Raw genomic sequence first — 27,778 nt, 5'->3', positions numbered from 1 at the left:
GTCGGTTGAGCGTCCAACTTTGGCTCAGGTCATGATCTTGTGGTCCGTGAGTTCGAGCCCTGCGTCGGGCTCTGTGCTGACAGTTCAGAGCCTGGAGCCTGCTTCCAATTCTGTGTCTCCCTCTCTCTTTGCCCCTAATCCACTGGCATTCTGTCTCTGTCTCTCTCAAAAATAAATAAACATTAAAAAATTAAAAAAAAAAGATAATCATATAGTTTTTTGGGTTTTTTTGTGTGTGTTACTTTGGTGAATCACATTGAATCCCAAATATTAAACCAACACTGAATTCCTAGGATAAACCCCACTCAGTCATGACATATTGTCCACTTAACAGATTATTAGATTTGATTTACTAAAATTCTGTTTAGAATTTTTGCATTTATGGAGTGCCTGAGTTGTTCAGTCAGTTAAGCATCCAACTTTGGCTCAGGTCATGATCTCATGCCTCAAGGGTTTGAGCCCACATCCGGCTCTGTGCTGACAGCTCAAAGCCTGGAGCCTGCTCTGATTCGGTCTACCTTTCCCCACTCATGCTCTATCTGTCTGTCTCTCTCTCTCTCTCTCAAAAATAAATAAACATCAAAAAAATATATTTTTTTAAGAATTTTTGCATTTATGTTGATGATGGAGTTAGGTCTGTAGTTTCCTTTTCTTGTAATGTCTTTTCTGTATTGGGTGTTAGGATAATGATGGCCCTCAGAGAATATTGGGAAATATTCCTTCCTCTCCATTTTTTCTGGGAAAAGTTTGTATAAAATTGGTATTACTTAATCCTTAAATATTTGAAATAATATACCAGTGAAGCAATTTTGGCTACAGTTCTCTTTGTGGGAAGATTTTAAGTTACAATTTCAATTTATTTAATAAAGTAAGGCTATACTGGTTATCCATTTCTTCTTATATAAGCTTTGGTAATTTATGTCTTTAAAGATATTTATACATTTCACCCAAGTTGTCAAATTGATTGGCATAATAATGTTTAGAATATTCCCTTATAATCTTTTTTAATCTACAGAATCCATAGTGGTATCATCTTACTCCTAATATTGGTCATTGTGTCTCCTCTACTTTTTCTTTTCCTTTTTTTTTTTATTTTTTTTATTTTTAAGATTTTATTTTTAAGAAATCTCCATACCCAACATGGGGCTTGAACTTACAACCCTGAGACCATGAGTTGCATGCTCTACTGGGGCACCTGGGTCACTCAGTGGGTTGAGTGTCTGACTTCAGCTAAAGGTCATGATCTCATGGTTGGTGAGTTCAAGCCCCACACTGGGCTAGCTGCTGTCAGCCTGTCAGCACAGAGCCAGCTTCGGATCCTCTGTCCTCCTCTCTCTGCCCCTTCCTGGCTTGCATTCTGCCAAAAATAAATAAATATTTAAAAGAGTTTCATGCTCTACCAACTGAGCCAGCCAGGTGCCCTTTTCCTCTCTTTTTTCTGACCAGGCTGACTTGGGGTTTGTCCATTTTATTGATCTTTGACAAACCAGCTTTTAGTTTCATTGATTTTCTCCACTACTTTTCTTTTGTTTCACTAATTTCAACTCTGATCTTTATTATTTCCTTTCATCTGCTTACTTCAGATTTCATTTGCTCTTTTTTCTAGTTTCTTGAAATGAAAGCTGGGGTCATTGATTTGTTATGGAAAAGTAAATGCAGTCCCTGCTATTCCATCCTGGCTAGAAACAGAAGTTTATAGCTTCTGTTTTTAATTGGTAGACCATCATAGTTTGTTTTGGTGCATTCATGAATTATGTATGTGCCACACCAATTAAAAGTATGTGTCTGCTCCATCAGTTTCTTAATAAGGATTTTGTTTTATCATGATGCTATAGTCCACTAAAATTTGTATTTATATATTCACTGACTCCACAAATAATTTCCCTTCCAATGAACTACCTTTTAAAATAAATTTACATTTGCATTCAGAACACAGTAAGATTGTCCACTTTTGAAAGAATGAACTTCAAAAAACTTTTTTAAAGCCAAGAACTGGCTAAGAAATGATTGAAATACACTTGTTTTCTCTTTGAAACTATCTGATGATGATATACAACTACCATCATTTAACTTTTTGCAACATTTTTCTGCTAATGTGGCCAATCCATTAATAGCAATTACTTTTAATTTGTGGTAGTGTAAGAAGACGCAGTTACATATTCTTTTATGCATGACTTTTATAATCATTTTCAATTCTAAGTTTTCTATACGTATGGGACTGAAGCAATAACTGTTAATGGAGTGGATTAATTTAAAAACAAACTTGCCTAGTATAGTATTTCTTAAAGTTAACTTTACTATGTCATAATAGCTAAGGTTTTAAAGGTAAGTTTTATGGCTAAACCTACAGACATCTCAAACTCAATGTCCAAAACTGAATTTTCTCATCCATCAAGCTTGTTCTCTTATACTTCACCTGCCAGTCAAGCTAGAAACTATGGAGTCATTTTCCCCTTTTCCCCTACATCCAGTCAGTCAGCATTCCTATCGATTTAAATATAGCAAAATTATTGCAATTACCTCCTCCTCTTTAACCTATTAGTTTATGTCAAGCTAATCACCTGACTCCAACCATTTTAAGAGACTTCTAGCTTCTCTGGCTTCATTCCACTCCACCCTGCACACTACACTTGGTAAACCTTTTTTAATTATAAAAATGTCATTTCAGCATTCCAATATCTTTGACAGTTAAGTCCCCAGTAACCACAGGGCAATCCAAACTATACAACTCAGCAAACAATCTAGCCTCAGTTTACTTTTCAACTTCAGATTGAAATATTCCTCTGGTCTGTCACATACATTTTTAGTCACTTTGCTAGGTGTTCCCTATGCCATATACTTTAACATTACTACTGTTTATGTTTTTCCTTCTGCCTGTGCTCTTCCATGACCTGTGTTCCCGTTGCATTTTGTACACACTCTAACACAGCAATTAATACACCATATTAGTTGGAGTGTCAGATCTTTAGAGGAGCACTCGTGGTTCATTCACAATGAAAATTCCCAAACCCTCCCAGTGTGCCTAAGAACATACGCTTGATAGGTAAACATACGTAGGTAAACAAACGTAGGTAAACATATGCTTGATAAATTATATTCCAAACATTCAGCTATGTACGATAGTATCTATATCAACGTTTAATTTTCATCTCCAGTACAAGTTTTAACATAATAGCTAGAATTAATAATACTTGAAAAAAAAAAAAACGTAGCCATAAAAATAAACTTACTGCCCAAAGAAAAGGATGGGAACAAGAAGGGCAGGAAAGGATAAAAAGTCAAATACGCTGACTATTTAGGATGTAAGACAAGGAACACAGCCAGAAAAAAAAGCTGAGGAAAGCATGTGGCCTCTGGTCTAGAGCACTAGCTCAAGAAACCACTTTACCGGAAGCCAAAAAACGATCAGGGAGAATAACCAGCGAAGTGGCTCGTCAGTCCCACGCAGTGAGCCTGTGGGAACATCCGCAGAACTAATCACACACTCAAGGTGTTCGGCTTTGAGTAACTAGAATCTCGGGTTCCTGCGCGGCTTGGGCCATATACCCTACCGTGGAGGAGGCACACCCTAGGTTTTCTTGCAGAACTGATGGCCCGAAACGTGCACCTGGGCACACCTGCCGGGTATAGGGAGCGCTCCGCAGAAGAGCGATGGTAGAAAGGGAAAGATACACACGGAAGGGCGGGGGCGGGGGGAAGCGCTCCAGTCAATTAAGCAAGTAACTGACTGCCGAGTCCTGATACGACAGTGCACAAGGCAGATACGATCCCTGCCCTCGTGATGTGGAATCACTGCGGAAACGAGACTGCCCAGGACTGAGACCAGGACGAGAGCCCTCCGCGATCCAGGTTTCCAAAGTCGCTTCCCTTCAGACGCGAGGCGGCGGTGACCGCAGAGAACCACTCTATGCCCAGCCTGGGCCTCCTCCCGTGACCCCCGGCCCAGGACGGTCCCCTTGGCTCTCACCGAATCCTTTAATGAGCTCGGTGAAGACCCCGGGGTCGCTTTCCATGAGGCACCACTCCCCGGCATTGCCCGTCATGGCCCCGGCCACACACCGCCCCGCTCCACCTAAGGCTCTGGCAGCCCCCCGCACCAGCTGCCGCCGGGCACTGATCTCGGCAAACCCGCCGCTGAGCTCGTCAACCCCACGTCACCCCGCCTACTTCCCGACAGCCTCCGGGCGCCGTCACCTGCAGCGCGACTAAGCGCGGGAGGACGCTCTAGCCACCCAAGAGACAGTGAAACTCTTCCTAGGCCGTGCAGGACCCGTAGCGGATTCGGAAGGGGCCGGGGCCTAAGAAGAAAGGGCGGGGACTCAGTACGCCGGAGGAGGTAACATCCGGGATCCTCGCCAGTCTGGAGCGAGGGCGGGGCAAAAGTAGAGGGGCGGGGCTCGTTCCCGGGAGCCGAACCTGCAGGCCCCGGGGGTGGTGGAGTTGGAGCAGTTACCGCCAAAGGGGTGCAGCTGCTTCTGGTCGTTTTCCCGCGCCTCGCAGGGCTTCTCCCAGTGGCGCTGCGGGTTCGGAGGGTCGGCCGGCAAGCACAGGTGAGGAAACTGCGGGAGGCCGACTGGGGCCCTTTGTGCGGTCTGAGCGGCCCCGGGGACGCGCGAGGTTTAGCTGATCCTCCATGTCCCTCATCCCGCATCCCTGCGACCGAGGCCGGAGCAAACACTTCGCCAAACCATCGTTCTCCACCGCCCTGCCTCCGCGTCCTGCCCTTGCTGGGTAACGAAACCAGCATCGCTGTGGGCACAACCTCGCTTGCCCAGGCTGAGACGCTCCCGAGGGTGGGCCCTTCCCGAATCCCGGACCGCTCCGGCTTGTGCTTCCATAGCTTCCCACAGGCCAGCGTCCGGAGGTCCCGCTTTACTCCTCCTCTTCCTCCTCCTCCTCCCGCGGCTTCTGCGCCGGGAGGCGTTGCCCCGGCTCTGGGGTTTGGAAGAGGGATTTTGGTGCAAAGACAGAAGGCGAATTTATCCTCGGGGGAATGACGAGAAGAGTGAGATCTGTTCTGTAATCCGTGGGGACGATAGACAAGTGTAAGGGGATGCGATGCCTAAAAGAAAATTAGGTTTAAAAAAAACGTAATGTATTAATCGAACATTTGTAATGTTTCTAAGATTAAAGGAGTTAAACCAAAAATGCCTATTTTCGCTAAACCGTGAAAATGCCCTCGTTCAGCAGACCTCTGTTAAGATTATAAATCTTTAAGAGTGTGTATATTTATGCATCACTCCTTAAAGCTCTGAGTTCCAAGAAGGGCCTTTGGCTTCCAGAAAAAAATATTTTAGTAGACAAAACTGATTCCTTGCTTCACAAACAGGTGTCCTATACATCGGAGTTAACGAGCACTGTGTTATGGACTAGGTGAAGCCACAAAATTAACATGACAAATATTACTGAGGGAAACAAAAGAACAGTTTTTATTGAAGCAAGCATGGTTATGGGGCACCTGGGTGCCTCAGTCGGTAGAGCATCAGACTCTTGATCTCCTGGTTGCAAATTAGAGCCCCAAATTGGGCATAGAGATTACTTTAAAAAAAAAAGGCCTGGCTATATTGTGGAGTAGAAATCAAAATTTGTATAAAATGTTTGTTTGTTTTCATTTGAAACTTTTGAAGTTTGTCCCTAGGAGACAGGAAAAAGTTTGTGAGGCACAGGAGTCTAGCTGCAGTTCCTTAATGAACCATACCTAGAATGAGTGTCACTGGAGTCCATAGCTGTTTGTGATAATGTGTGTTATTTTTTAATCTATGATATTGCCATGAACTTGAAAGTGTTTTCTGTGCTGAATAAATACATCATAACTAACATTTTTATGAACTTGGTGGCTGTGGTAGAAAGACCCCCCCTAACTGAAAAATTAGCCCTTTACACAGCCTGGAAGTAACCAGAAAGGGAGTTTAAATTTTTTTTCACTTATTTTCACATTTAATCCTAAATTTGCATAAAAAATCCAGATTTCTGGGTCTTTGAGGAAAATGAGAAGATTTGGTAATACAAAGTGCATACTACATGGCGACCACTTGGCTGAAGATGCACGCCTTCAGGTTGGCATGCTGTCATGTTTGCAACAGGTCCTCACCACTTTTTATTGCATCCCACATGACATGATCAACTCAGGTACACCAGCAGTCTGAATGATAGTTGTTTGACTTTGTGGCCCCAGTTTTTGCAGTATTGTTTCTTTTAAGTTGTCTTGCACTCTCTCATAGGTGTACATCAGCTTTGACTTCATTTAAAAACGGTTAAGCTGCAAAACTTGTTCGACCTCATGGGATGAAACATTTTCAAGTAATAAACGATCAAGAGAGTTTGCAAAGATACTCAGATGTGTACATTCAAGAAAAACAGGAATCCTCAAAAACACTGTATTATTAGTACTGTTAAAAGAGAACAGTAAACGTTGTTCTAATGAATACAAAGCAGAAAGAACTGCTGTTACAGACATACGACAGTGCCCAAGGCAATATGTATATTGTAATATACAATATACATTTTGTATATTAATTACTGGCATTCGCTGATTTTGCAGTCAATATTAAGAAAGAAAGAAGTGGGCAATGTATAAAATGTCCACAACCAACTTCAAATTGTGGCTATGCCTCTAAAAATACTGTGACCTGTTTAATTCTTCCCCAAATTTTAATTTGCGGAAGTTTAAAATAACTTCAGCTATATTAGAGTCTTTAGAATGGTGTGCTTTAAGAGCTCTGGATAGGACAGGCCAACCCAAAGAATTAACTGTCTTTTTTTTTTTTTTTTAATTGTTAATCTGGATTTACAACACTTGATTATTCAGGAGTGGATTAATTGATGACCAGGCTCTGACCTCACTCACTGCCCAACTTTCTTCTAAATCACTGACAGTGGAGCTTAAGCTCCAAGGGGGGAGATGATTGGAGTTGGGGAGAGGAAAAATTAAGATACTGTATATATCTGTGTGTATCTCAAATTGCTTTCTAAAGACAAATATAGGAAATACCTATAAATAAATAGTTAAATAGATAAATAGTTAAATAGTTAAGTAGATAGTTAAATATCATTTCAATTTCTATTTAAATAACTTCCCAAATATAGCCACTTTTTAGTTTTCGTTTAATGACAGATTTTTGAGAGAATTGACGTGTCATGAAATTCACTATTTTAAGTATGCAATACAGTGAATTTTAATATATTCACAGACTTGTGTTGACATAGGCAGACTGGGTCCATGGACCCAGAAGGAGTCCTGCAGGACCAGCCAAGAGGATCCTTGGCCTTAGGAAGGATAGACATCAAGTGAGAGCAGAGTTTATTGAAGATACAGAGAGGGGACAGATACAGAGTATCTGAGAGACTCAGAAAGGAGAGTAGAGTAGTCTCAGTTTTGTTTGGGCTCTGGTGCTTTTATTAAGGCTTGTGGTCTGGTCCATATGTCTTCTCAGGCATCCAGAAACTGGTCAGAACGAGGAGTGCTCAGGTGTCCTCCATAAGTCACTTGTGCCCTGGAGCCAGGGATCTGGCGGCAGTGTGCCTGGAGTCAGTGTCTGCAACCTTGCTCTTTCACTCCGATCTGTGCTGGAAGACTCCAAAGAAATCATTAGCTCCTTGACCCTTACAGAAAGGGAATACATTTTTTGTACTAGAAGTGTAAAGCGTGTGTAAGGTGGGGTGCAGGTCCTAGCAAGTGTAGAAGCAGGAAAAGGAGCAAAAACACAGCTCATGGAGTCGCTTTAGTTTCTGTATCTCAGTGTGAGCGTTCACCATTGTCTAATTTCAGAACATCTTCATCACCCCGTAAAGAAACCCCTCACCACTTTGGCAATTCTTCAAAAGGTTGAATATAGAGGTACCATATGATCCTTCGTTTTACAATGTATGTGGGTCTTAATTTCTCCAGCTCCTCACCAACACTTATTATTATTGTCATTTTGATTGTAGCCATCCTGGTGAACGTGAAGTGGGATCTCATTTCAGTTTTGTTGTGCATTTTCCTGATGAGTAATGATATTCAGCATCTTTTTATGTATTTATTGGCCATTTGTACATCTTTGAAGAAGTGCCTGCTCAGATGCTTTGCCTGTTTTTTAATTGGGTTATTATCTTATTATTGAGTTACGAGTTTTTTATATATTCTAGATACAAGTTCCTTATGGTATGATTTGCGTGTATTTTCTCCCATTCTCTGGGATCTCTTTTCACTTTCTTGAGGAAACACAGATTTTAAATATTGTTGAAGTGCAGTTTATCTTTTTTTTTCTACTGTCCCTGTGCCTTTGGTGTCTGTTTTGACCCAGTTCTCTGACACAAACTCAGTGTTCTGCAGTTCAGTTCAGTTCAGTTCCAGAGTTAGCTTAAGATCCCACTGATGCGGTTTGAAGTGTTGGGGTTCGGAGCCAACAACCAAGAAAGAATTATTGAGATGTTTTCAGTGCAAAAAGGTGGTTTTATTAAAACGCGGGGACTGGACCCATGGGCAGAAAGAGCTGCACTGGGGTTGCGATGGGTGACTGATTATATATCTTCATGGGAGGAGGGGTCTAGTCTCGAAGGTATTTTGGAAACAAGGTTTCCAGGACCTTGAGAGGCTAGCTGCTGTTAGGAAAAGGTCATTTATTACTGTTTAGTAAAAACTCAGTAATGAGACCCTTCAGATATCTATCAGGGGACCATAAGCTTGGAGTATGATTGCCAAGATACATCTTGGGGGGGGGGGGGACGGCGGGTAGTAGAGGTAAAGGAAGTTTCCAAAGGAGTTTTTATATGTTAAGTAGACATACGATTCCGGGGGGTCAGGCTAATAAGATTGCCTTTTGCCCTTAGCAAAGTCAACATCGAGGCAGCTGAGCTCCCAGAGGAATGTCAATCTGCCTGTCTTGAGGACTTGTCAATGGCCTGTAAGTTATAAGGAAATTTAATCTTTTATTCTTCTGCCTTTGTTTCCTACATCACCACAAGTTAAAGGGCAAGATCCCCAACAAGACTACCCTTTCTTGAGACACCTGTTATAAGTAGGGTCTCTAGTCTACGCAACCAACTACAAATTCAGGGCTTCGCACAACCCCCTCAGGGTCAATAATTCACTAGAATGACTCACATAACTCTCTAAAAACGCTATCCTAATGATTACAGTTAAATGATATGCCTGAGGACCAGCCAAATGGAAGACACCTATAAGCCAAAGTCTGGAGGCAGGAGAGGGATACCCTCTGTGTGGAATCCTGGCTTGTCACACTCCCAGCACATCAGTTTGTTCACCAGTTAGGAAGCACCAGTGAACTTTGATATTTAGAGTTTGTATATGGGATTTTATTACTAGGCATGATTGGTTATGATTGGTTGACTGTGTGGTTGAACCCAATTTTGGGCCCTACAGCCCTCCTGGGAGTTTGATCTGGCCCAAAATTCCAACCCTCTAATCAAATGATTAGTCTTTTTGGTGACCAGCCCCCATCCTGAAGCCCAGAATGAATCACCACATTAGCATAACAAAAAGACTTATCAATCTGGAAATTCCTAGGATTTTTGAAGCTCTGCCAAGAAAAAAACTAGATATTCTTTATTATACCGCTGTCTTACCACCTAGACAATTTTAAAGTTAATTTATATATCAGCACTCAGGTACCAGGAGAGTAGCTTAGAAGTACTGCCATTCTGCTTTTCATATTTAACTTTAAATTTTTGAGTCTGATAAATTTACACAAGCAAGTAGAGAGGGGCCATTCATGCAATCTGTCCCACTGTTTTATGTTGCATCCTGGAAAGAATAGTCATAGAACCGTGTGAAAAGCTGGGCATTTTTTCCTGTAAAAATGTTAAAAGGGTATGTCTTCATGGTTGTCATTAGTATGTGCAAAGGATAAGATTCCATTGACACAGCTGTGAATAAGTAACTACATTTCTTATGGTAGAGATTACAAGGGTTACATTTAGGGATTTTTCTTAGGCATCTTCCCTAGGTTTAAAAGTTCATTTTGCTGCTTGCTCAAATGAGCTGATACTAAATGCATTAGAAAAACTTCCAAAGAAATACTATTCTCAAAAGACAGTTTTACTTAGTATTCATTACTTCCTCTTCATAACTTCTCATGTATTACTTTTTATTGTATATCCATTTACTGCATATAGTACTTTTTTTCTAATTACCAAATTTATCTTAAAGGCTTGAATTATATTTTTAATTGCACATGTTGAGACTTATTTTTAAAAATGTTAGAGGAAAGAAAAGGCAATCATACATAATTCTTAGATGGTTCAGAAAATTACTTTAATATTGCTCTGTTATTCTTAAATATATATTACTAATTACTTAAAAGTGATATCCTAGGTTCAGAGAAGGGATACACAACTAAGACCCAGTCCCTGCTTAGTGGAACTAAAGATACCAGCCAGACATGCTGACAAAAAAATAATAAGGGAAAGAACTTTGAGATTTGAATTGGGACCTTTAAATTACACTTATTGGGCTTTGGTTCAGGAAAGCTGTTGTATTAGCATAATTTGATATTGAATATCATTTCTATATTATTCAACTAATAAGCAGGAATAGCCAGGTGAAAGTACTACCCAAGGGTATTTTTGTAAAAGCTAAAGATGGGGCTAGCAATATCAAATGCAGTGCAAAGGTCAAAATAATAGAAATTTTTCTACTGGAATTAGCAGTTAAGGTGTCAGTTTTTGAGAAGCCTCTTATCCTTCTCAAAAGTTTTTTGGATTAAAAGGCAGCTAAACAGCCATGTTAAAGAGGGGGTAAGAATAAATAGCAGAAGCATCATTACTGCAGCAGCAGTTTCAGCCTATGCTGCACTCAGTAAATCAGTCCCTAATGACTAATATAATATGATCATTACACAGTGACACCATCTGAGGCCTAGGCCTCATAATGACACTGATTATTTCCAACATAATTCAAATTACTGTCCCCTGCCCCCGGTCACCTTCAAAATGTGAGGCTCTCCATTCTCCCATGCATTTATCCCCATATCATGATGTGTTCCCCTCTCTGAGACCCACCTCATGGCTCCCTTACCTGCCAGACTTCCCTCAATCTCCTTATTCCTCTCGTTTCTCAAATCTGTCTACACTCTTAATGAAAGAGATGTCTCTCTTGCTGTCAGTAGGCCAGTCTCAACCTGGATGCTCTAAAGCTTATTATGTTTGACTTCTTTTAGTGATCTCATCCCCTTGGTTACATCCTTTACTGTCTTCCACTCCAAATTGAATCATTCCACTTCAACCTCAATGTCTTCTCATCTCTCTTACCTTCCCTTTATGCTTCTGTAAAGAGTAGTCCACTTGTGAAGCCTTCCTCATTGCATACTCCTAATCTCTCTTACTTACTTATTTATTTTTAGAGAGGGCGTGTGAGTGGGGGGAGGGATAGAGAGAGAGAATCTTGAGCAGGCTCCCTCCCCAGCGCAGAGCCCAACATTGGGCTCATTGCTGGGCTTGATCTCACAGCTGTGAGATCATGACCTGAGCCAAAAGCAAGACTCCGATGCTTAACCTACTGAGCGACCCTTGCGCCCCTCCTAATCTCACTTTGTTCAGGCTCCTTCTTGCAGGATTCTACAACAGTTGCCCTTCTTCATTCACTCCTGTTTGCTAAATCCAGTAGTCATTTTCCAGACTTTACTTCATCTCTGAGCATTTGGCATTACAGCTATGGACTCCTTGAAATTCTCTTCCCTGTGGTCCGTGATACCACTGGCCCTGGTTCACTTTAAGTCTGTGTACCCCACCTTCTCTTTCTCTTTTAAAGGGCCCTTTTCTCACTAGCTCTTAATTGTTAATATTCATGAGGATTCCATCTTAAGCCTTCCCTACAATATATAAACGTGCCTAAGCTTGTATCATCTTTGTGATGATGTACAAGAAATACAAAATTTCTTTTACCTTGTGTTGCCCTTTAAGCTACTACTACCTCATCAGTTAACATTTCGTTACAGCTGTGCCAATATACTTAGTTCTTTTTCTAAAATCTAAAGACAGCAAGATTTCAGAAATCCCTTTCTGGAATACATTCCCCCAAACTTTATATACCAGTTTTTCAGTTTGCCTATTCTGCACAAGTCTTCCTGTATTATTGAGACAACATTATTTTATTCTCTGCTGACTCTCAGTACACTTCTATTAGAGCACTTAATTACAGTTTGCTTTGTATTATATGTATATTTCTACCTCACTGACTAGAATGTGGGTTTTTTTTGAGGGCAGGGAAAAACATTTAAAAAAAATATTTTTAGGGACACCTGGATGGCTTAGTCAGTTAGGTGTTTGACTCTTTTTTTTTTCTTATGTTTATTATTTTGAGAGAGATAGTGGGGGGGGGGGGTGCGAGGGGGCAGGCAGAAAGAAAGGGATACAGATAATCCCAAGCAGGCTCTGTGGTATCCAACTCTTGATATTGGCTCAGGTCCTGATCTCAGGGTCGTGAGATTGAGCCCTTCTTCAGGCTCTGCACTGAGCATGGAACCTGCTTGGGATTCTTTCTCTCCCCCCTCCACCCCCTTTCTCTGTCCCTCCCCCACATGCACATGTGCACACACATACACACACACTCTTAAACACTTAAAAAAATCCTTTTAGTGGAACAGGGCTCTCTTTCATGTCTTACATCTAATATGCAATAAATGCTGGTTGAGCTTTATTTTCTGGTCGTGTTGTTTTGTTTGTCATGGGGAGAAACCTAGTGCACTATAGTGGTATAGACAGGAGACTTGGGGCATCTAGACAGGCAGCTGTACTATAGTTAGAGTAGCAGTGGACTGATAAAGTAGTGGACAGTTGTGGTTCCATTAGGAGGATAAAAAATGATATTGTTGCCATGCAGCTAGTAGCTTTAGAGATAATGGAAGGAAGAAAGTACAGGTAGTTGATCACATAAATTACAAATGAGCACAGTTGATAGGATGTTAATCAGTATGTTCTCAACTACAGGTAACAGAAAACTTACAAACGGCTTAACTATACAAAATGTCTAAGTAAAGATACAAGGATACAGAATTTCTAAGTAAGGCATTTCCAGGTTGCTCGATGATACCATGGACCCAGATTCCTTCTAATTTTTTTTCTGTTCTACCATCCTTATAAATGAGTGTGTCTTCCTAAACTGGCTCCCCTGTAGCTCAAGATAGGTGCCACACTCCAGGCATCACTTTAAATGAATGTCTCAGGGTAGAAAGGGAGCGTTCTTAGTAAGAGCCCAAGCCCGCTTTTAAGAGTGAAGAAAACCTCAGAAGTATTCTCTGCAGACTTACTGCACACGGGCCAGTTAGATGCCCATCCCCTATACTTGTCACATGGCAAAAGAAATGCGAGCATTACCTGAGAATTTGTGATCAGTACAAATGTGTAGGCCTCACCCCGGACATAAACTAAATTAAGAAAGAAACTTTGGGGGTGGTGGGTGGAACACACAATTCTGCATGTTAACCAGGAATTCAATTACTTTGGATGCACACAGAGTTTGAGAACCACTGGCTTAGAGTAAATCAAGATTCATCCGATAGGTCTGGAAAAAGGTCTAGCCTCCCCTAAAGGACATTACTGCCAGGAAGAAAGGGGAGGGAAGGAACGGATGTTGGATATGCAACCAAAACTGTGTACACAGTTATTCAGGGAGTAAGACCTTTCTTAGCCTCAGCTACCACAGCTGCTCTCCCTACCCCTTTTTATTCTCTCTCTGGGCCTTCAGACTGCCTGCTAAACTGCCTGCTTAGTCTCTGACGCAACAAACTTATACCTCCAAAATATAACCTCTTTGTTGTTGTTTCTGGTTATCATACTACCACTTAATGAGCCTAAAAAATGCTTTTAAGTTAAAAGACTTTGTAACAGATTTCAAAAAATATACATTAATAAATGTTTTCAAAAATAAATAAAAATAAATGTATTCCTTCTTACAATTTTATTGTTTCTAACTATAATAACATTTTGCTTTTTGCTAGGTTTCTTAAAAGACAGAAGAATGGAGGAATCAGTGAACCAAATGCAACCACTGAATGAGAAGCAGATAACCAATTCCGAAGATGGATATGTATGGCAAGTCACTGATATGAATCGACTACACCGGTTCTTATGTTTTGGTTCTGAAGGTGGGACTTATTATATCAAAGAACAAAAGTTGGGCCTTGAAAATGCTGAAGCTTTAATTAGATTGATTGAAGACGGCAGAGGATGTGAAGTCATACAGGAAATAAAGTCATTTAGTCAAGAAGGCAGAACGGCAAAGCAGGAGCCTATGCTCTTCGCACTTGCCATTTGTTCCCAGTGTTCCGACATAAGCACAAAACAAGCGGCATTCAAAGCTGTTTCTGAAGTTTGTCGCATTCCTACACATCTGTTTACTTTTATCCAGTTTAAGAAAGATCTAAAGGAAAGCATGAAATGTGGCATGTGGGGCCGTGCCCTCCGGAAGGCTATAGCAGACTGGTACAATGAAAAGGGGGGCATGGCCCTTGCTCTGGCAGTTACAAAGTATAAACAAAGAAATGGCTGGTCTCACAAAGATCTATTAAGATTGTCACATCTTAAACCTTCCAGTGAAGGTAAGCATAACAACCTTTGGGTTGGGGGAAGTTGCAAATACCGATAAATAGAAATATTTTATTTGAAACAGGCTTTCATTCTCAAAACACATTGGTTGACTAATTCAAATGTTTAATACTACCTTGGAATTAAACACCTACCACAGGCAATCCGGACATTACTAATCAAGAATCAAATGACAGATTTACAGATTAATTTAATATTCTAGATCTCACAGTGTCACTGTGCTGGCTAGAATGCTTACCCAAGTGATTACGGACTATGACAGCAGCATGGACGTGATGAAAGCTGTAGGAAGCAAAGCTATCCTAGCCAGTAGATGGCAGATAGCCAGGCTGTACTGTTCCAGCCCCTTAAGATTTTTCTTTCCCTCCCTGTCTTCCTAGGACATATGTTCCATGGAACCTAAAGGCTGCCTGAAATAGTGCTGAACTTAACAATTCAGGATGTTAATTGTCTCCAAGCAGTCAGCCAGGGGACATGGTAACTTGGGGCAGTTTTCTGTGTCTATGGGAAGAGACTTTTGAGAAGTTAGTTGGATGTACACTAATTACTTAGTCCTTCTTAGAAGGGAAATAAAAACTTTCGGGCAAGAAGAATGTAAAGTATAAGCATCCACAAAAATCAACATGTCCAAAATTTGCTTTTTTTAATACCAGAAATGAAACTTGAAAAGACAGCTCCTCATGAATTCCTAATTTATCATTTTTTTATTATGAATGGACTTTTTAAAATGAAATTTAAGCAGTAAATTGTTGCAAATATTTACATATACAAACACCTGGATGTTTTGGTTTTTTATTAGAAATTACGTGCTTGTTTTAAATAGCTGGATAATACATAAAAATATAATACAGAAAGTAGAATCCTGCCTCTCAAAAGAAATTACTATATACATTGTATATTACTCCAGATTTTTCCTAAAATACATTGTTTTATTTAAAATTTTTTTATAGACCTCCTTTGGGTTTTTTTGTTTGTTTTGTTTTTAATGTTTATTTATTTTGAGGTGGAGGGGAGGGCCATAGAGAGAGGGAGACAGAATCCCAAGCAGGCTCTGCACTGTTTGCACAGAGCCCAGTGTGGGCCTCGAACCCGCAAACTGTGAGATCATGACCTAAGCCGAAATCAAGAGTCAGACGCTTAACCGACTGAGCCACCCAGGTGCCCCTAGACCTTGTTTCAGTTAAAAGCAGATTGGTATTTCTTCAAGTCAGTAGAAATAGTTGCAAATACACCATTGAATGAATATACTATAATTTATTTAGTCTCATTGAAGACAGTTAAGTAGCTTCTGGGTTTTCATACTATTAACAAAAATACAGAGAAAAAATGTGTATAACGTAAATATTTTTATAAAGACTAAACCCACAAAGAGTATATAGAAGTGGCCAGTTTCCCGACATTTGAACAGTGACTGTTACCAGTGGTTTTTAATCTTTGCCAATAGGATAGGTGAAAAATTATACCTTACTTGAATTTGTGTTTGTGGGCAAAAGTTTATCTTTCCATGTGCTGCTGCTGATTTGTAATTTGTTGCAGAGCATATTGTATCTTTGCCCTTTTATCCATTGAGTTGCTGTTCTTAATATTGATAGTCACTATTCATTCAACAAATGTTTGTTGAGCACCTACTATGTATGGGCACTGTTCTAAGAACTTGGGACACTTAGGAATTAATAACATGTTATCATGCACTTTTCCCCCTTTTTTTTCTTTGTCAGTTTTTTTGATTGGGGTTTCTGGCACACTAAAGTTTGGAATTTTAATGTAATGAAACTTACGTGTTTTTATTCATAGATTTTTGTTTTGTGTTAGATTTAGAGCAGCCTTTTCCAACATAAAGTCATAAAAATATTTACCTGTGTTTTTTTCCTTAAAATATTCATGCTTTAATTTTTTACTTTTAAATTTTTGATTCAGTATGAGAAGAATATAGGGATCCAGCTTTGTCTGTTGAGACACCAGATGGTGGTGTGGACCTAAGTGCTAGTTCTAATTGGAAAAACTGGTTTCTGAATTTGTGCAAATGGTTATACTGGGTTTCGAATTCTTGGTCGATAAAAAGAAGAATTAGTAAATGTTTCCTAAACTTGTTCCCACAGACAGTATTCTTTAATTCTAAATTTTTTGAGGGCAGAGCTCATACTTAAAATCTGGCGGTCATAACAGTATGTTCAGGCATAAGAGATCCCTAGGCTTCTCAGAGTGAAAAGAATATAGCATCAAACTCTAAGCCACCAAGTAAGTAATATTTTATTAAAAAAAAAAAAAATTTTTAGTTTACTCATTTTGAGAGAGAGTGAGCAGGGGAGGGGCAGAGAGAGAGGGTAAGAGAGAATCCCAAGCCAGCTCCACACTATCAGCACAGAGCCTGACATGGGCTTGAACTCCGGAAATACAAGATTGTGACCCGACCCAAAACCAAGAGTCAGACACTTAACTGACTGAGCCACCCAGGCGCCCCCCAAATAAGTAATGTTTTAATATTTTGACCAAAATGTGTATTTAAAATAGATAAAACAAGTCAAAATATGATTTAATTAATCAGGTATTTATTGTGTACTTAACTGTGTGGCCACCATAGAATTTGGGTATGATAAAAATAAGAAGACTGCCTTTAAGAAAGTTTTATTTTAGTTGGAAAGACAAAATAGAAGACATGCTTACATATGAAACATTTAGTAATTTAAGGCAATATAAGATTTTGGACTAAAATCTAGAAGGTAACAAGTCACAGTACTTTACAAGTTTCTACATACTAATGTTGACTTTTGATCAAATTATTTAAACTAGAGACTAGGGACAACACATAAGCTCAATCTGCCTTACAGATGGATTTTACTTGGCCTGCACAATATTTTAGAAAAAAAATGAATTCTTTGCTAATATCACTTTTAAAAAATCAGAAGATACATAAAAATACCTATCCTGGATACTTTTGAAAATACCCTTTTTGGCAGCACTAAGCCAAAACTTCACTAAAACATTTGTAGGGCGTACTCACTAGTCCCACAGTCTTTTTTTTTTTTTTTTTAAGTTTATGTATTAATTTTGAGAAAGAGAGCGAGAGCATGCGTGAGCAGGGGAGGGGTAGAGAGAGAGGGAGAGAGAGAATCCCAAGCAGGCTCCGTGCTATCAGTCCATGTGGGACTCGAACTCACAAACCATGAGATCATGACCTGAGTGAAAACCAGCAGTTGGACGCTTAACTGACCGAGCCACCCAGACACCCCTCTAGTCCCATAGTCTTAACCACTCTTTATTATATAACCTGTTCCATTTGTTTATTTTACCAACATTTACCCCATAGACCTTTTTGAGTGTGATAACTCAAATCTCCCCTTCCACATTTTACAGAAGTAAAACCTAAGGCCTGGAATGATCACACAGCCATCTTTTGGCAGAATGTAGGCTAGAACCCAAATTTCCTCAGCCCCGCAATCAAGAACTCTTTCAACTATTAAAAGAAATTATAGAAGATGGGGTGCCTGGGTGGCTCAGTCAGTTAAGCATTGGCTCAGGTCACGATCACACATTTCGTGGGTTCAAGCCCTGCGTCGGGCTCTGTGCTGACAGCTCAGAGCCTGGAGCCTGCTTCCAATTCTGTGTCTCCCTCCCTCTCTGCCTCTCCACAACTCACGCTGTCTCTCTCTCTCAAAAATAAACAAACATTAAAAAAAAATTTTTTTTAAGAATTTATAGAAGAAATGAACACATTGTTTTCCTTTTTTTAATTTGGACTATAATACTTTATCTTTAAAAAATTACAAATTACTGGGCGCCTGGGTGGCGCAGTCGGTTAAGCATCTGACTTCAGCCAGGTCACGATCTCGCGGTCCGTGAGTTCGAGCCCCGCATCAGGCTCTGGGCTGATGGCTCGGAGCCTGGAGCCTGTTTCCGATTCTGTGTCTCCCTCTCTCTCTGCCCCTCCCCTGTTCATGCTCTGTCTCTCTCTGTCCCAAAAATAAATAAAAAACGTTGAAAAAAAATTTTTTTTAAAAATAAATAAAAAATAAAAAATAAAAAAATAAAAAATTACAAATTACCTACCTAACTGTCCACTTCCACTTACCTCTGCTATTTATAAATGCTTATTTATTTAGCAGCAGAAAGGGACAAGTGAAAGGAGATTAACTGAGACAGATCTGTAGTTTTGTGAATTTTCTGAGATTGTGAACCTGAGATAGGTATTGTCTACCCAAGTTTCTAATGCTGGTGTCTCAAAAAGAAAAAAAAAGGTTTATCGTAAAATGACTAATGGTATAAGAGACTTTTCTCCAGAGCTTCTTTTAAAACAATTATGATGGAATAAGCAAAATCATATGACTCCATTGGCTTGAATGTGTTTGTTATATCACAGAAAGCAGCCTCACAGCTTAAAAGGTTAAGCTCCTCTGTGTCTAGTTATGTATATCCCATACCATATTCTCATGCTGTTTGACTTCTTTATTTTCTTAAAGGACTTGCTATTGTAACCAAATATATTACAAAGGGCTGGAGAGAAGTCCATGAATTGTATAAAGAAAAAGCACTTTCTGTGGAGACTGAAAAATTATTAAAGTATCTGGAGGCTGTAGAGAAAGTGAAACGCACAAAAGATGAACTGGAAGTCATTCATCTAATAGAAGAGCATAGATTAGTTAGGGAACATCTTCTAACAAATCATTTAAAGTCTAAAGAGGTAAGTGGCTTATAGTATGCATGTGATTAAGCATGAGTAATTTGATACGTATCAGGTATTAAAATTTATGCTATGTATAAAAGTAAATTATGACATGTGATTTATATGGATAACTATACATTCAGTTCTTTTTAACAAAAATCTAAAATATATCTTGAGGTTAATATTTATTTAAAACACTTAATACAATGTCCAGATGGAGTTTGCATTCAGTTAAGTGTTATTTCTGCTTCAGAAAGGCTGGTTAATTTGCCTTGTTAATTAAAAATAAATAAAATTCTTCTATGTGATTCCTTCGTAAAATAGACTTCACTTTCTTACTCTAGTGAAGAGCAAGTTAATTTGATAAGTCTTTGACCAATGCACACAAATTTTTATTTAGAAATACTTTGAACCCCATAAGAAAACCTTAAAGAATATATTCTTAATATTATACAGTTAACATATTGATTCATTTCCTCTCAATTCCTTACATTTCAATCTATGTTACTGCAATAGGTATGGAAGGCTTTGTTACAAGAAATGCCTCTTACTGCATTACTAAGGAATCTAGGAAAGATGACTGCTAATTCAGTGCTTGAACCAGGAAATTCAGAAGTATCTTTAGTATGTGAAAAACTGTGTAATGAAAAGCTGTTAAAAAAGGTAAGTATTGGGGCGCCTGGGTGGCGCAGTCGGTTAAGCATCCGACTTCAGCCAGGTCACGATCTCGCGGTCCGTGAGTTCGAGCCCCGCGTCAGGCTCTGGGCTGATGGCTCGGAGCCTGGAGCCTGGAGCCTGTTTCCGATTCTGTGTTTCCCTCTCTCTCTGCCCCTCCCCCGTTCATGCTCTGTCTCTCTCTGTCCCAAAAATAAATTAAAAACGTTGAAAAAAAAAAAAAAATTAAAAAAAAAAAAAAAAAAAAGGTAAGTATTGCCTTTGTTAGCTACTACTAATTGAAAAAGTCAGCACCTAAGTTTTGGAACTGTAGTCAGTAGAGTTTTAGGTGTTCTGAGACTTATCATACCAAATTTCATTTTGACTTTGAAATCTAAGATTAATATGTCCTCATTTTTTCTTTATGAAACTTATTTATTAGCTACAATAACAAAACCTAAAGACATAATGAGTATTTTTCACTTGATTTTTGATTTTCTTTTTGTCTCTGTCTTGTTTCTAGGCTCGCATACATCCATTTCATGTTTTAATTGCATCAGAAACTTATAAAACAGGTCATGGGCTCAGAGGAAAACTGAAGTGGCTCCCTGATGAAGAAATTTTGAAAGCTCTGGATACTGCTTTTTATAAAACATTTAAGGTAATGGTTTGACTTTTCATTTCATAACAAATGACCCAATTCGGACTTCATATATTTTATAAAAACACATTTTAAAGATGATACTTATAGTTTAACCATTTTTGATTAGATATTCATGTGTTTTTCCATAGTTCATGTAAATGTGGATATATAGTTAACATTGTAAGCTTAAGTAAAGAATTTCTCCTCACCTTTGGATGATACCCAATTATCTTATCACTTTGATAAGTTTTGAAATACCAAATTTAAATTTTTTTATTCCTGTAGAGTCCTTTGACTTGGTCCTCTGTCATTCTGTTAATCAGTAGGGCATCTCTTCTGTCTTTATGGGAAGTGATTTTTTTTTTTTAGGACTGAAAATCCTACATTAAAGCCATAAGTTAAAATTTTTGGTTTTAAAATATTCTGGCCATTCAGCAAAATAGTAGCAACTAGGGGCATCTGGGTGGCTCAGTCGGTTAAGCATCTGACTCTTGATCTCAGCTCAGGTCATGATCTCACAGTTTGTGAGTTCGAGCCCCACAATAGGCTCTGGGCTGACAGCTCAGAACCTGCAGCCTGTTCCGGATTCTGTCTCCCTCTTGCTCTCTCTCAAAAATAAATAAAGTTTAAAAAAAAAAAAAAAAAGGCCAGACATTTTCAAATACTTGTCAATTGGTAAATCAAAAATAAGACCTGTTATCTTAGAAGTCTGAGTGAAAGATAAGTAAATGCAAGTTTTAGAAATTTAATTTTAATTTCTATGGTTGTTTTTCATGATTATTTGTTTTGGTTTTCTTTAGACAGTGGAGCCTACTGGAAAGCGTTTCTTGCTGGCTGTCGACGTCAGTGCATCGATGAACCAAAGAGTTTTGGGCAGTGTGCTCAACGCTAGCACAGTTGCAGCAGCAATGTGTATGGTGAGAACCCCTAAGGCCATTTCAGGATTTTTGCCACCCTAAAAAATGTTTAATGTGGGACAAAACTATGAAGGTAGATAATGATCAAGGATTATATTTTCATTTGTTTCTGTCATTTCATTTGGCACATTTTCATTTCAGTTAAATATTTCATATCTAAATATAATTAAAAATAAAGTTTTGAGTATACTGTATGCATATGGTAATGTAGGTATATTTATAAAGCTTTCAAAGATGAATTTTAAGAAATTCAAGATACTGTATTTGTTTTACCCTAATCTGCTAAAACTCACCTTTGAATTTTTCAGGTTGTCACACGAACAGAAAAAGATTCTTATGTAGTTGCTTTTTCAGATGAAATGGTACCTTGTCCAGTGACTACAGATATGACATTACAACAGGTTTTAATGGCTATGAATCAGGTAAAGAACAGTTTGATTAAGTTTACTTAACATGTGTTATATAATAACACATCTTATATTGATGTCGTGACTGATACTAGTAAATTCATGAGAACAAATTGTTTCATCTCAATTTCTCATGAGCACAAAATAAAAATACACACACTTTGAGAAGATCTGTGTATTGGCTCTAAGTAAAGTGATAATGTAAAAAATGGTATTTTTAAATATTTAATTATTTCAGACATCTCAGTATGGAAACTAGGGCACTTTTATTCTAATCCATGTTTTTGTTTTGCATTAGATCCCAGCAGGTGGAACTGATTGCTCTCTTCCAATGATCTGGGCTCAAATGACAAACACAGCTGCTGATGTCTTCATTGTCTTCACTGATAATGAGACCTTTGCTGGAAGTGTCCATCCTGCTGTTGCTCTGAGGGAGTATCGAAAGGTAACATTTTAAGTATTCTTTCATCCCAAAATAAGACACAGTTCTCAAATATTCACTGTTTTTCCAAAAACTGATACCGAAGATAAGTCTATAGCTTTGTATAGGAATACACGCCAGTTCTGGATGCAGCAGCACTTGAAATAAAAAGTATTGGCTATACATACATGATTTATTTCAACTAGTTCCAATTCTATACATTACTAAAAACATCCTCTTTAAACTGCTTTTGGTGACAATCAAAATAAAGTATCATTTGTGAGTTTTGTTAAAGGACGACAAAATTAAAGCAAAGCTATAATCTGTGTTTTAAGTTTTATGGCTACTTCTTTGTTCTATCTCCGACTGAGCTCTCTGAAATCATGGAAATGTTATCTCCAGTATCCATTGTGGTAGCTACTAGTCACATGTGGCTGTTGAGCACTTGAATTATGGCTAGTGTGACTGGAAAAAGAAATAGCTGAGGAGCTCCGGTTCTCAAAATGTGTTTTTCCTACCAGCAGCTTGGCCCGGGATCTTGTTAGAAATGCAAATTCCTGGACCCTATAGGAGACCTGCTGAATCAGAAACTGGAGAGTCAGACTGTGTTTTAACAAAACTCTCCTAGGGATTCTGATGTATAAGTATGAGAACAAGTGAGAGAAGAGAATTTGGAGTCAAGGCAGCCTGGGTTTTGAGTCTCTTTTACCCATTGTGGATCTAAGCAAATTATTTAACTGATGTACGTCATAGTAGTATATTACTACTATAGTATAGGTCTTAGTAGTTAATAGTACTACTCACCAGAGTGTCTGGGTGGCTCAGTCAGTTAAGCATCTGACTCTTGACTACGGCTCAGGTCATGATCTCATAGTTGTGGGTTCGAGCTCCGCGTCAGGCTCAGTGCTGACAGCGTGAAGCCTTCTTGGGATTCTCTCTCTCCATCTGTCTCTACCCCTCCCCCCACAAAATAAATAAACTTTTAAAAAAAGTAGTACTACTTACCTTTTAGAGTTGTTATAACAATTAGATAAATTACTTAAAGAGCTAATTACAGTTTCTGACATAGTGCATACTCAGTGATTGTTGGTTTTTCTCCAAAAATCAATTATTTTAACCTTAAGTTATAGCTATAGAGAACAGGGTCTTACATGTGACATGTGTATGTTATATATATAATAAAATCATAGATCTAACATTGTTAATCATCAGGAAATACCTCTTTACATATACCCACACACACTGGCCCCACTGTTTGATATGTTGGTAAAAATACCTGATGCCCCCAAATAATCCTGACAGGTTTCATAAGTAGAAAGTCTCTAGGCTGCTCAGGAATGTACTCTGGCCCACAGAACAGAAGCAGGAATTTCAGGCAGATTGTTCACACAATTTTATTTTTTGTTTTTCTGAAATCACAGAATCTGACTGAAAGATGAACAGATTTTATGGAGAGAAAAAAAAACATCGACTTTGTAATGAAAAGCTAGATAGAATTTGAAGTGTTTTAACTTTGGAGGTTATTTGCTTTTGCTTGCATACAATTTTTTAATATGTATTTTGATCTTCCTACAGAAAATGGACATTCCAGCTAAATTGATTGTTTGTGGAATGACATCAAATGGTTTTACCATTGCAGACCCAGATGATAGAGGCATGTTGGATATGTGTGGCTTTGATACCGGAGCTCTGGATGTAATTCGAAATTTCACATTAGATGTGATTTAACCATAAGCACCAGCATGATCTAAGAGGTCCATTGCCATCAGTGATCTCGCTAAAAATATGTAGCTACTTCCCAGCTGATTTTACTTAATCCAGTGATGATAAGATGATAGTATAGGATGTGGGTATGTTACCAAAAAACAAAAACAAAAAGGAAGGAAAAATAAGATGAGCCCAAAGTTCTGTCTACTAAACTAGTTCTTGGGAAATAGCTTCAGCATACACTGTAGCTCCTTCTGTCTAACAGAGAACTTCTTATTGATAGATACCATAAAATAGTCAAACAGTTTTGCTGTGGTTAATAATTACATTTATACTTAAAAGAAGTAAGAGCCAAAAGTGTAAGTAGTTCCACATCATGTCACTTGTTTGAGAAGTGCTGAAAATTTTCTTAAATGTTTGCATTGGAAAAGGACAGCTTTGGTAATGTCCAAATACTCTGAAATGCACTGGACCATGTAACTGTGATGGAATATGAAATTCATCTGTAAATTTTTATACCAAGGGGTTTTAAAAAAAAAAAGACATTTGATTAAATTATGAATGAGTTTTACAGATTCCTTGGAGTTTTCTAAGATCACATAAATAGCAGCTTTCATACTCAATGAAAAAGATACTTTGAATCTGATATTTTTACACTTGTAGGATTGTTAACATTAACAAGAAACATGGTGGAGACCCCTGAGAAGAGACTATAAAGTTTGTGTCAGGTGAGGGTCTATCTGGTTTACGTTTTGTTTGTTTTGGTGCATTTTATTGCTGTGAGTGGGGCATGACTTCACAATTTTTGCTAAAATATAACATATCCACATGTAATTACACCTTTTTCTCACACTCTTAAATGAAAAGGACATACAATGTTTTAATCATTTAACTCCCCCACTCATAAATCTGAAAGTATGACCATTAGACTCTCAACTATAACCAGATTAGCTTTTTCCTTTAAAATAAATATGATTGTAATTACCTTTATTTTTTTAGCCAATTGTAAATGGGTTTTAGATATTTCCTAATTGTAAACATGTCAGTGACACATCTTTTTGTCCATTCATTTGTGACAAAACATTCTTTTTTGATAGTGTAAAAAAAATAATACAAGCTAGGTCTTTCAGGTTTGAAAGTCAGCTTTTGAGTAACATATCACTAGTCTGTAAGAAAATTTTTTTCTATTTTATTTGTGTATAAACCTTTTCACTACACTAAAGTGCATTATTTTCTGAAGCAAATGTCCCTTCTTTCTGGGGTGGTTTAACCTGTTGAAATGCCAATATCTCTGCTCATAATTACATCATGGTTGTTTAAGAGAACATAAAACTTCAATATTTATGTACTTTTCATAATAATGATTCATTGAGGATTTATAATGCTCTTCTCACTGTCATGGGAAAGTCAGACTAGTAAATGTAAATTATGGCCTTTTGTGTACTTAGGAATTACAGGTTTTGTTTGGAGCACAAAGGGGAAACTTTAGTAGTGTTAGAATTTGTGAAGAGATCTTCTGTTTTATAGGAAATTTGGGCTCTGGAAGTGACAAGAAAATGGTCCCTTTCAAACTTACTTGACATACTAATGCTGGCTCTATTACATAGCCATTCCGTTGGTAGCAGTTTGCAAGTATGATTTATCTGAGATTTTTTTTGGTCAGCAAAGTAGTGCACACACCCCACCACCACCTCTATACTTTGCTTCTGGTGTCATTCTGTTTTTAACCCTCTGCCAAGCATTAGATGTAAGGTGTTAGCTACATTTGATACATTAAAATATTATGTTCAGATTGAATGTAAAGTTTAAAGAGCCTAGTATATAATAGTATTTGGAGTTTCAAAGTAAACCCAAGATCTTAAATTAAAAATGACAACATGATCTAACTTTATTCCTAATAGAAATGTTAACTGGAATAAAGCATAAAAGTTTATTTCCTTCAGTTATGTACTGGTCATATAGTGCTTTTAGGTGTTCACAAGCTAATAGTAATATTCAGTCCATCAGAGAAGATTAGATGTCACCTTTTTGAAATATTTAGATACATACGATTAACTGGATTAGGGTAAGATTTAGGGAAGAAAAAAAATATAAAGGAGGCCATTATAGAAGGTAACTTTATTTTCAAATCATGAAATTTTAGAGCTGGAAGAAACCTTAGAAATTTTTAAAAGTTAATTTTTGTCTGTAGCCTAGGGATCCAAGGTCTAAGAGAGTATGGCTTTGGAGCACTAAATCTAGCAATCTGGGCCCTTCATTCCCATTCCAGAATTCATCTCCCTACAAAATGGGTGACATAAAATTATTCAAGACTTTTATCTTTTTAGGTATTAGGAAATAATGTATATACATGATTGATTTAGTAGTAGAAACACAAATTGTGAACATGTATACTTTTATAGTTCATAGTAACTCTCAAGCACAATTAATGTCTTAATAACTTGTGTTGCTATATATAACATAGTCCTATAGAAAAAAATTTAAAACTTTACCTCATTATGAGTAAAATGTACTCAAGTGATAAAGAAGTTTTATTTTCTGAATTACTTTTAGGATTATTGCTACATTAACATTTACGGAAATGTTGCTTTTAAAATAAATCAATCCTAAGAAAAACAACTAAACTTTATTTCCTAGAAAATATGTAAATATTTTCAGGATATAGTTGTAATTAGTGAAACTAAAACTAATCTTAAAATCCTACCGTTCCTTATTAGTTGAAACCTCCTGAAAATTCCATTAACACTATTATATATTATTTAGTTTAGTTTTATGGGAACATTAGTGAGGAAGATGCCAGTGAATGGAATTTAGGGTTACCTCTTTAGAACCTCTTGCTTTATCTAATTTACTATGTGAATGTAGACAACCAATTTAACTTACCAATTTTGTTATCTTTAAAATGTAACCTAGATGATGATTGGATCTTAGAAGAATCAACTATTTAATATCTATATAGAAGTTTAAATTAGGAGGAGGGCTTGCAATACAAATTAGAAATTTTTTTAATTAAAAGCATTCTTCACAGGAGTTAACATATTTTGAACAAATGTTTAGAAAAATCATTCAGTAGGCTCAATAATTTGTCATTTTAACAAATTTCCTGTTCTGAACGGGAAAATGTGAAAGAAAAATGTTTATAGTGAAGATGAGTGTTGACTAAGAAGTCCGTATTCTCTGGTCAAGAGAAAGGAACACATTCCGAGTCTCAGATCCGCCTGGATAGACCTAGAAGAACAAACTTATAGTCTAAGTGAAGAAACTATTAATAAGCATTTGATTAATCTTTTAACAGGTAAATCCACAAATGATAGAATATAATTTTGTCAGGCTTTTCTCCTCATTTTATGAGATTTTGCAGAAATAATATAAGCTCGTTCTGGAAATTTAAGGCACAATTCCTGGATGAGTCAGAGGATCTGACATTTGAGTGCAGAACATTTTTAAAAGTACATCTAAACCGTAATTGAAGGGAAATCATTGTGATCACTTACTGGAAGTGCCGTAATTTGACCTAAAGATCTCATACCCACAAATAAAAATGTCTTAAAAAGTGATGCCCTTAGAGTAAGTTACCAAAAATGAATTTCTGTTCTTGTATACCACAGGTTTGGGGTGACTGGTTAAGGCAGTATCCTCTCTAGAGAAATGTCATACGAGCTCATGGTAAACATACACAAGGAAGAATTAGAAAGAAAAAAAAGATAACACTATGAATTTAGTTGTATTTACTGTACAGATTTTATTTAGTATTTTCCTATTATCTGCTCCCTAATCTTATTTGTTGGAAGATTTCTTTTATACCTCATTTTTTCTTTTAAAATT

At 37.8% G+C, this 27,778-nt stretch overlaps 2 protein-coding genes across 4 annotated transcripts in view; one reads left to right on the top strand and one right to left on the bottom strand.

Moving 5' to 3' along the window:
- The window catches only part of UCHL5 (ubiquitin C-terminal hydrolase L5), a 39,075-nt gene extending 34,217 nt beyond the window's left edge, over nucleotides 1-4,858 (bottom strand). The window contains exon 1 of one of the 2 annotated variants that reach the window (XM_049634543.1): nucleotides 4,417-4,858. In XM_049634543.1, the coding sequence (XP_049490500.1) occupies nucleotides 4,417-4,747 (331 nt within the window). In that variant the 5' untranslated portion in view covers nucleotides 4,748-4,858. Of the gene's footprint in view, nucleotides 1-3,967; nucleotides 4,153-4,416 lie in introns of those variants that run through there. The other variant, XM_049634544.1, reaches the window with a different exon arrangement.
- Nucleotides 4,469-24,259, top strand: RO60 (Ro60, Y RNA binding protein). 2 transcript variants are annotated; one of them, XM_049634541.1, is made up of 10 exons: nucleotides 4,469-4,550; nucleotides 8,812-8,885; nucleotides 13,938-14,537; nucleotides 19,002-19,222; nucleotides 19,721-19,867; nucleotides 20,382-20,519; nucleotides 21,302-21,418; nucleotides 21,727-21,840; nucleotides 22,124-22,270; nucleotides 23,822-24,259. In XM_049634541.1, exons 2-10 carry the CDS (start codon nucleotides 8,879-8,881, stop codon nucleotides 23,972-23,974), a joined length of 1,644 nt encoding a protein of 547 aa, XP_049490498.1. In that variant the 5' UTR covers nucleotides 4,469-4,550; nucleotides 8,812-8,878; the 3' UTR covers nucleotides 23,975-24,259. The 2 variants fall into 2 exon arrangements, with proteins under 2 accessions (XP_049490498.1, XP_049490499.1); XM_049634542.1 differs by lacking the exon at nucleotides 8,812-8,885 and having other exon boundaries at nucleotides 4,472-4,550.
- Nucleotides 24,260-27,778: the final 3,519 nt, after the last annotated feature.

Source organism: Panthera uncia, chromosome F1 (assembly GCF_023721935.1).
Source record: "Panthera uncia isolate 11264 chromosome F1, Puncia_PCG_1.0, whole genome shotgun sequence".
Lineage (NCBI taxonomy): Eukaryota > Metazoa > Chordata > Mammalia > Carnivora > Felidae > Panthera > Panthera uncia.
The sequence above is the reverse complement of the archived record's forward strand: the minus strand, read 5'-3'. Positions and strand labels throughout refer to the sequence as shown.